Source organism: Typopeltis vanoorti, chromosome 6, assembly GCF_054136105.1.
Source record: "Typopeltis vanoorti isolate ZY-2024b chromosome 6, IOZ_Tvanoo_1.0, whole genome shotgun sequence".
In the NCBI taxonomy this organism is placed as follows: domain Eukaryota; kingdom Metazoa; phylum Arthropoda; class Arachnida; order Uropygi; family Thelyphonidae; genus Typopeltis; species Typopeltis vanoorti.
This window is the reverse complement of record NC_143554.1, coordinates 123,996,765-124,007,828: the sequence shown is the minus strand read 5'-3', so window position 1 is coordinate 124,007,828 and position 11,064 is coordinate 123,996,765. Positions and strand designations below refer to the sequence as shown.

Here is an 11,064-nt window from a genome sequence, read left to right as displayed (position 1 = left end):
ATAATAATAATAATAATATAATGAATAAATATCATAATATAATAATAATAATATAATGAATAAATATCATAATATAATAATAATAATATAATGAATAAATATCATAATATAATAATAATAATAATAATAATAATAATAATAATAATAATAATAATATAATGAATAAATTAAAATATAATAATATAATGGATAAATATCATAATATAATAATAATATAATACAATATAATGAATAAAATAATAATAATAATATAATGAATAAATATCATAATATCAAAGTTAAATAATAATGCAATAAATAAAAAATATATTAATTTTAACGAATTTTTTAATTTTTAATTGAAAATACTTAATTATATAAAAATTTTAATGTAAATTTAATTTTAATTTTTATTGTAAATATTTAATTATTTTAAATTTTATCCAAAAAAAATCAGCTAACGCCTTTTTGTATAGGGAGTAGGCGAGGCCATTTTTAAGCCCTATCTAACTTTTGGAGACTGAGGGGGGGCAGTTCAATCTCCACTGGTAGCCAATCAGAGATAGCTGGCCCAAGGCTATCACTAATTAATCGGCACGCTGTGGAGAAGGCAACTAGTAAGTGCCGCCATCTGGTGGTCCCTAACCCTAACACAATATTTTAATATCTGAAAATAGTGTGGGTTCGACAGTCGATTTTCTTGAGTTTACGGGACGAAAAACCCGCTAGGCCGTGCCAGAGATCGACTAACTCTGGAACAGGTCGAAAAAAGGCTTAGAAAAAGTTCCTCTAGTCGGTGGCTAGATTCGAACGCCTTTCGTCGTGCGGTCAAGTGCTTCAGAGTGCAAACGCCACTTCTACTGAGTTCATTTGTATCAACAACAGCAGCTGTGTACATTTAAAAATAAATATATATACAGCTATTTACAATTTGTACATAGGCTGCTAATTCTATTAGGCACTTTCATTTACTCGTTACAATATACTTATGACACCTGTTTTACAATCTCTGTTTAAATAAGATACAACATCACATGCTCAATTTCTATTTTCCTTATTGTCCTATTGAATTGTTTGAGCTGTTATTTTTTGGGTATATGTTACATAGTGATTTCAGTCTATTTATAAGTTCCATTATCAGATCAGTCTATTCTCGTTTATATATATATATATATATACATATATATATATATATATACACATACACCTACATACATATATATATACACATACACCTACATACATATATATATACACATACACCTACATACATATATATGTTAGCATTGACATTTTCCATATGTACAATTCGTTTTACATATATCTTCATTTTATATCTCTGTTCACATATTTTGGATGACTATTTTATTAACTTAATTTAAATGCACATCTTATTCTTAAAATACATACATTGCTTATGTTTTTATTTACATTTATATATGCATATATTTTGGTAGTATCTCTATATCTCATGCAGATTTTATTTTTTTGTAGGCACTCTTATTTTTACAAAAAAGAATTCCATCTTGCTTTAACATTATATTGTTTGCTTAACTTAAGAGGTAAATCTGTAATTTCTTATATACAAAGTTTCCTGAATTGCAGAATTAGTTCGATTGAATTGCAGAATCAGGTCTATAAATGGATAATATATCCTATTAACATTTTGGGTTATTATGAACTTATGTTATCTGCATTTCTTACAATTGACATTTCTACCGTCCTTGTGTCTGTATATACAAGAACATATACATATTTGTGGTAATATATCTTAATCTACATATTTATTACTAGAGTAGTATTGACTTATCTTAAGGAGTAATTTGCTATTTACTTTTCTTTTATTTTTCTTACACAATTAGATATACATATACAGGGTGTTCGGGATAAATTTGACATATTTATAATTAATTATATTTTTCCGTAAGTTACATGTATTAACACACACTTCTCTTCATTTAAAAGTTTGGACCCTTCTTCATTCATATACAAGATGTCAGAAAGGATGGATAGCTGGAACCCACCTGAATCATGGAAGAGAATAACTTGTATCATGATGATTCGTGCCCGCCATCAAAATAAGGATATTACGACTGCTGCCCAATGCTCCCTGAATACAGTAAAAACAATCAGGCATGAACTAGAGACTTGCAATGGTGACTACGAGGATGTAGCAAGAAGAAAGATCCCTAGCAGACGATCTGATTGCGTTCGTACAGCAGAATTCCTCGCAAATCTGCAGGAACAGGTGTTGAAGAACCCTGGCATTGGAATTCGGGCTTTGTTCGTGGAGTTGCTAACTGTAGTCAAGCCCTGGATAACAAGGGTAGGCAATGGTAGGCCGTATGTATGGCAGCAGGATTCGGCCCCTTGCCACACCTCTGGGAAAAGTCAAAAATGGTTGTCTGAAAATTTCTACGACTTCACCAGTCCAAATGTTTGGCCTCCAAACTCCCCAGACCTTAACCCCATGGATTATTTTGTATGGGGCGCAGTTGAAAAAGACACCAATCGCACTTCCAGTAATACAAAAGCCCAGTTAATGGATAAAATTAAAACAGTTTTTGCGGCCCTTCCCAGGGAGACTGTACCATCAGCTTGTTCGAGGTTCCGAAGCAGAATTGAAGCTGTGATCGATGCTAATGGTGGTTATTTTGAGTAAATCTTGTTGATAGTATTGTAATTAACTCTGCCTGTAATGTTTTTTTGTCAATTCATTAAATTTAATAGATACAAAGAAGATTTTCTTTTTCCTTACGAAACTGTCAAATTTATCCCGAACACCCTGTATATAACATTCTTATCCCTTATATATAGGCGTACCTATATATTATTATTAATACTTTTATTATTTTTTTAAACTTTTACTTATTTATTTATTTTAATTATTTTATATACATATATACTTTTTTTTTTAATTTTTTTATTAGATTTGATATCTTGTTGTCATTATTTCTCTCATTGTGGCGAATGGGCCTACGTTAACAGCACCTTTGTCTGGGATTATGCTTTTTGTTCAGATAGTGGGTTATCATTATTGTCTACCACTAACTACGGGGGTTCCATTATCAGTATAAGTTTTATTTTTCCTTCTTCTTCTCCTTCTTCAATTAGGCCGAGTTTCCTCCATTGCTGTGTTGTTATGCTTTTGGTTTGTGTAGTGTTTATGATAATTTCCTTTAAATAATTGTTAATTTTTGCTAGTATGTCTGGTCTGGTGTCTCTTCCGTGTATTTTGTCACATCTGTGGGACCATATTGCATACATTGTTATTATTATGATTATTAGTTCTGTTTTTTTTCATTTTTTGGTCTTCCAACCAAAATAATGTGTTTTCAGAGAATGGTTGTGTCTTATGTAGGAATTTCTGTATGGTGTTCCATACTGTGGACGTTTTGCTACAGAACATCATAATATGATATACTGTTTCTGGGTCGGGACAGAAATGACACTTCGCTGGGCCTTGTAGTGGGATATTTTTTGCTACACACCACATTTTTGTGGGGAGACAGGCATGATGTACTTTATAGAAGAATGTTTTGTATTTTGGTGATATTGGAAGTCGGAAAACTTTGCTAAGCACCGGACTTAGCCTAATTTCTCCTTTTCTTATTTCCCTGTGTTGGGGAGGTGGGAATGTCACTTGACTTAATGTTTTATATAGCTTTCTTGGTTTGATTGTCAGTAAGGTTTCGGTATCTGAGTGTTTCATTATATATGTGTACCCTTCGGCTATTTCTTTGAACATTCTCGGGCTTGGTTTTTTTATATCTGGAAGTGAGCTTATAAACCTATGCGGCAAACACTTTTGTAAGAATGTTGCCGCATAGGCATGATAGGTTTTTGTGTGTGCTCGGGCTGCTGTTGAGATTGCCCTGCCGATGAGAGTTTTCAGATGGATGTTTAGCAATGCTAAACTTCCAGCTTCAACTTCATAGAAGAGTGTTGATCTGCGCATGGGTTCATACTGAGAGCCCCAGATGCATGTAGCGCAGAGCCTGTGTATTTTTTCGTCACTTCTACTGAGCTACACAGGCTCTTCATTTTAAATTTTAATATAAATGCAATTTTTCATTTTCAATGAAAATTTATTTTTAACACAATTTAATTTTTTGATTCTCTATATTTTAAAAAATGTTTTAGTTGTTTGCAATTATATATTTTTATTTTTTTAATATTTTAATGCTTTTATTATTATTATTTTTAATTATAATATTTTTTCCGTCCATGTTCATCCATAAACACAAAACAATACAGACATATTCAACACTGCCGGATTAGATCACCATCATACATAAATTTTAATTAATCTGTCCTCCAACCGTCAAAACCATCATATTTTCATAAATAACCCATTTCTGGAATTAAAGTGGGGGATATTTTATACACATCCCTATTTTATAGACACAATATAAGATAATAAGTTTCAAAATTGACTAGAGAGCTGTTAAGAATATAATCATTGTAGAAGCCTTGATTTGCAGTATTTAAAAACGTGGACGACTCGCCTTTCTAGATGGATTGGACGGACAGCTGTTTCATGTTGATTTTCATCAGAGACGAGCAGAAATTTAGGAGGACAAAACCCTCTGTTTAATACCATAGACAATTCTACGTTAGAAAGTTTGATCATCTGTGAAGTCAACGCTTAACTTTGGCATAGGTTAGAAATTCGTATTTTTCTAACAAATCGATTCTTCACTATCACAGTACAACCTCCTGCTATCTGCGTATCTTATATACTTCCTGAACTAATTTCTAAATTCCAATTAAATATCCTCGCTATCTCTTTGAGAAAAATCATAAGACTGATGATAACTAACTGATTTTCATAACTATGATAGAAGAATCCTTTTACACATTTCTTGAAGTTGTTGTACCTTGATTCTCTTGACATCCACCAAAAAAACTAGTGAAGAAAGTTGTGAGCTATAATATCCTTTTACTTTTGGCATGTATTGTTCATTTGTTCGTGAAGAACAATTAGCTATATTTATTAGATGTGTCCCACGTTTTTCAAAATGCGAAGAGATTACAGGATTCACAGAGTACGATATATTGCAGGCTCGATAAAATTTAGTGAAAATTTGATAATTGCAATCTCTCCAAAAAAAGTGTCAATTCCTTCATGTTTCCCCCCCCTTTTTTTTTTTTGTTCAGTCATCTTTTGCAGGAGCAAAACATGTTACAAATACACCGCAATAGTTCAGCATTAACTGGACAGAATTCAGCCACCACTATATGAAACCAGTTAATTCTACTTCAGTTGGAATAAAAGATCAGCACTTTACATCATCTTGCAATAAAATTTCAATACACAGTAGGTATTACCAATGTTGGTGACAGGGATATTCGATTAAAAATAAATAAATCCGTAACGCCCGTCATTCTATAACATTTTGGAAGCTGTAGGGCAACCAACCAATCTCCGTCCATAGACAATCAGATAGCTTGCCCAAGACAATGTTTTTAATTGGCATCTGGGTGAAGAGAGTAAGGAAGACAACTGTCGCCATCTCGTGGTCCCTGACTCGAACATTAAAAGATAATCATAGCTATTTGTTCTTCGAATATTGATTGCACATTTCTGTTTAATAATAATAATAAAACAGTTACTAACATAATAATAATATAATAAGAACAACAATAATAATAATACATATTTACTTTTATTCTTCGTTTCCTAATAAGCCACTTTCAAGGGCTGCCTCTCTAAAAGTGCCAAAAAGACAACCATTAACGGTTCTAATTTCTTCAAATGTTTTAGCACCAGGTGTATGAAGTAACAGCAGCCGAAGATAAAACTGTTCTAAGTTCCTTTCATCAACATCAGAAATTCTCGAAATTATGTTATTTTTTATTTGTCGCTTCTTCCATACATCCACTTTATATTCGTAGCCATAGGGTATTTCAGTATAAAGGAGATTCCTAGCATCAGGATCAGATTGGTTTAAATTAAACCAAGCCTTTAAAGTTGTCATTCTATTTCTCTTTTCTGAAGGAAGATGAACATCAAGCGAAATAACTCTATGGGAGTGATCATGTAATTCAAATCCTAGTAATCTCCACATCGATTCACATGCAGTTAAGTATCTTTTATTTAAGTGATCCTTCACTAGAGTTCTGGTGGAATTCTGCATATATCGCTTTTGGACATTGTTGTTACTCTGTTTCTTTTGTTTCGCGTAATTGCTCCAGGAAGGATCGTTCCCCTTATATATATATCTGATGAGATTGGAGATGGAATCTTTATCTGTAATAAAACTGCAAATCTCTACATTTATATGAGCATTATATTTCAAAAGTAAATACTTATTATATGGAACTACGTATCCGCTGTCAAGGGAAAAGTGCTGACCGTCTTTAAAGAAATCTATTGATCTCCCCGGAGATCTTTTATATAATGGATAGCTATTATGTTTCACTTCTGTTTGATTTTGATGTTCTTTAGGGAAATTTTTTATACAATGTCCGTCACTCATACAGAAAGCTTTCTTATTTATACAATAGTGATTGATCATTCTTTCTTTCACTATTTGATGCAAACGTGAATTGTTAGCAGCATCAGGTATTTCGGCTGAAACATATCGATCAACCATATCTGCATCGACAAATTTACAATCCTCCTTCAGTATTATGAAAATATGAGCGTGTGGCAAACCTCTTTTCTGAAACTCAATTGTATACATATAGGCAATAGTTTCTCCAAAAAGTCGATTTATAATAATATCTTTTAGTAGAGAATTCAACTTCAGCTTGAATACTCGCACTTCCAAGTCAGGTCTCTCAGATGGACACTGCCATGGCTTCAGATTTTCTCGAATCTCCTTCCAATCTGGATTGCATGTAAATGTAATAAAAAGATCTGGCCTTCCAAATTTAGATACAATTGCCATTGCATCATGATAACAATCGTTCATGTACTTAGGAGAGCCTGGATATGAAAAGGAGTATTTATTTTTGCTAAGACTGTCTAGTGTCATTTTCTCATATTGAGCATACGAACTTATGATATATTGTTGAGTTAGATTTCCAGCATATAAAATAGGATTAAATTCATCTCGTACAGCCAGTTGAGCAAGTTTGTACTGGTGTAGTGTAACTTTATGTAAAGTGCTTCCTTCATATCCACTCCACGACATGGTCTCAGCCCAACCATGTTCCCCATATGGGAAAAGCAGCACAAAAGTGTAGGGATCAAGATTTGGATTTCGGACATCTAGATTTCCAAACTGATTTTTCTTCTGTGCCTGAGAACTAATTGTTATAGCAGGTTCCAAAGGGAGATTGGTCTTTTTATTTCCGCATGTCATGCTAGTTTCATCGATATTTGGTGAACTATGATTTTTATTATTATGGCGATTTTCTTGCACGTCTTTTTGTTGCTTTGTGTTTGCAGGTCCAACCAAACTGCCATAAATGCGAGCAATACGATTTTTCTCACGAATTAATATAAACAATTTTTGCACTATAGAAAATTCGATGGTTTTATTTTTGTCTGTAATCATTTTTAGTTCTCGAAGAGCTACATTTTCATCAGTGGCATACAGTTGAGATAATTGCGGTGCCACACCGACAGGTGGATTGTGATGAGAGGTCTTATAATCAACAGACCCTTGAATACGAATGATATCTGGTTTAAAATATTTTTTCCATTTGCATTCCATTGATGCAAATGACAACACTTTATTGTACACTTCAATATTGCTTCTAAAATGTATGCATTCTGAATCGTTTTCATTTGTCATAAGATTTTTCAAATACGGAGGAAAATCACTTCTACTTTCCAACTTCAATTTGCCTCTGTTGCAACAGTTTTTAAATTTCCCATCATCTGGTTTTTCTTTTTCGAAATTTCTTGATCCACAATATCCACAAATAGAGGACATTTCCCCACAGTAATGTTCTATAATTTCTTTATCTGAATTTATTTGCTGTTCCAATGACCTTCCTTCTGATATTCTGTTTCTATGGGATTCGGACAAATTCATATAGCTTTTCAATGGCATTTTAATAGCTTCTTCAGCCTGTCCTGATATCAAAGTTTCTTGAGCAGTGAGCACCATATCACTTTGCCTTATAATTCCGGCTGCTGGAATTTCATGATGTAATATTTTCGGTTCGCGACTCTGCATTACATTCGACTTGGATTTTCTCTTTCTAGAAAGGCGTTTTTTATCATGTTCCAGAGATCTTCTATTCGATGCTTTCCTGCTGTTATTCACGTGTCGTAGTTGGACCGCAGTCATTTTTTCATCACGTAATATTTTTGTATCGTAAATTCGCGTTACATTTGAATTGGATTTGATCTTTGGAGAAAAGCGTTTTTCATCAGCTTGGTCCACAGATCTTATAGATGGTGTTTCGTTGCTGTTATTCACGTGTTGTGGTTGTACCTCATTCATTTGTTCATGAGGTAATATTTCAGTTTCGCAACTCTGCGTTACATCCGATTTTGATTTGATCTTTCCATAAAGGTTATCAGCTTGTTCTACAGATCTCGTAGTTGGTGCTTCGTTGCTGCAATGCACATATTGTGGTTGGTCCTGTGATGATCTAGCTGTTGCATTGTTTAACAAAACGTTTTGAATGTGTTGTATATGAGTTAGGTCTTTTATTATGATCTTCATACTGTTACCTCCACTTGACTGATCTAATAATTAAAAAAAAAAATTAATACACATTATTATCAAATTTTAAAGAAATAACTAAATTGTTATTGTCTCTAAATTATAACAATCAGTATAAGGAAAATAATTTGTTTCTTTATTAAATTTGAAAACAAAAATGAACAATGTATAAAACTGGAAACTAACGTATCTTTTCTACAATTCTGCATTAAGCATTATAGGCCTATCAACTGATACTTTATTCATTTTAATTTTCTCTTATTTTTGATTTTGTTAAGCATTAAATTTAAATTTTTTTAGAAACTTTAGGTTTTTATAATTTCATATAAATTTGAAAATTTTACATTTGACTAAATAATTTTCAATGGAAATTAAAATAAAAAATTAGAAGAAATTTGAACAGAAGTTAGAATAAAGTAGAAGTAGAATAAAAATTTCAGTTTAAATTTTGAAATTAGAAATTTATTTATTTATTTATTTATATAATTTTCATTTTTTTTAGAAGTATCTCATTTGGAAATGGATGAGTTACTGTGTCTTACAAGTTTACCATTTGAAAATGCATGCATCTATCATTTTTACAGACACTATCCTTTTTTTGTAAAAAAATTTCTTACACCTCCTACACTTGTCCTAAAACAACACTGACTCATAATACAATTTCTTAGAATGTATTGTATTTTATTCTAGTAAAAACTGAGATATTGTTAGAGATTTTCTTAAACAGTACACAATTTAAACCATATTAAACATAAAACAGCAGACAGATATTTTGAAAATTACAACGTTTACATTTATAATTTCGGTATGTTAATTAGCACACAAAGGTATTTAATAAAAATAAATAAGATTGTCCATTCCTTCTCGCCATCACAAAAAGGCCTCGCGTTGTCCTGAAGGGGGGGAGGGATGTCACGCCCGATTTATAACCACTGTGCTATCCAGTGGCGCACTCAGGATTTGATCTTGAAGGGGAGCCGAGTTGAGTACATGATTTGGGAATACACACTACGCATCGCATACGACCTATGACTGAGCATCTACAATGATCGTTAATTCATAAGTAGTATAAAAATAGAAGACATGACACAACATAAATTATTTAAAAAAATGAATTTTAATTAAGAAAATATTTTTGGAAATTTTTCTAGTGTTTTTTTTTTCCTTTTCTTTGGGGGTGCCAGGGTCCCTTCCCCCTCCTCTGGGTGCGCCACTCTCGTCCGTCCTAGGACGAGTTGAGTCCCCTCCTAATGAGGGGGTTACTGGGCGTATTAACGCAGCCGGTTCGCCACTCCTCTGCTACATCCCGTAAGGGCGATATTCATGACTGTAATCCGTGTGTGTTCACGGGGTTGGTTTGCCTGCTTGGGGGATGAAAATCCCCATGTAAACTGGGAAGAAAACCCCGGCTAACTTGGCTCCTCACGTATTCGACGGGAATCGAACCTAGGACACTCCTTCCCCAGGCATATGGTTGCGAAGCGCATAGCCACTAGGCTAACCGCGCAGACACTACTGTCTTAGAGAGATGAAATATGACACTGTTTAGCAAGCACATTTACAAAAGAATTAAATACTACACTGTTTTACAAGTGCTGTACTGGCAAAATCAGTAAAACTACATTTTTTACAGGTTATAGCATTTGTAAAAAAATAAATGCATACAGCTTATTAAGTAATGATTGTTGTTAATATTATAGAAAGCAAGCATAGAAGTAAATTTACCTGCATCTGTTTCTTGGCTTAAGTATCCAAAGTGTTGTAATGCACGAATACATGCTTCTGGTAACCGTGGTAGAGATTCGTTTATTCCTCTTTCAGTACTTCGGATAAACTTTTCTATTTCACTGTTTAAATATTCTAACCAATTGTTATAGTACGGTGAGAATTCCATTGCTATTTATTCTTCTCTTGTTATTTTCGAAGACTTTGTTTCTACAATTTTCCTAAAAATTCAGAAAATAAAAATAAATTGTACATAAATATGGAGAAGTTTTTTTATTTAAATGGACTTGAAAAGAAAGTCTTACACATATGTTCAATTATCAGACGATAGTACCCATTCAGAAATTGTAAATAATGAATATATATTTAGAAATGCTTTTCAAAAAAAAATTTTGAGAGAAAGATGAAAGTGATGTAAAAATAATCATAATTTAAAACTATCAATCATTTTACAATTGGTTATGTTAGTATATTATTAATTGTGGTGTTCAGTAAACGTATGATCAACACTTACGACGTGCTCGATATTGATACGTTAAATTACGCCAGCCTGGCTGGCCGAGTGGTTGCGTATCCGACATCCAGCCAAGAGGCTGCGGAACATCCATGCCCACCGTCGAATCCCGCCGTGGGCATGAATGTTCTGATCGTCTGTGGAAATATTAGTGGTGGTGGTGGTCGCCGGTAGATGGCGTTGGTGTAGTTGCGGTCAGTTGGTGGATTGAGTGGT

General features: G+C 33.1%; 1 protein-coding gene across 1 annotated transcript; it reads right to left on the bottom strand.

Moving 5' to 3' along the window:
• Positions 1-5,648: 5,648 nt before the first annotated feature.
• Positions 5,649-10,503, bottom strand: LOC150105894 (uncharacterized). Its single transcript, XM_090394588.1, has 2 exons — positions 10,335-10,503; positions 5,649-8,632 (listed from the first exon to the last, which is right to left on the bottom strand). Exons 1-2 carry the CDS (start codon positions 10,501-10,503, stop codon positions 5,649-5,651), a joined length of 3,153 nt encoding a protein of 1,050 aa, XP_090250714.1.
• Positions 10,504-11,064: the final 561 nt, after the last annotated feature.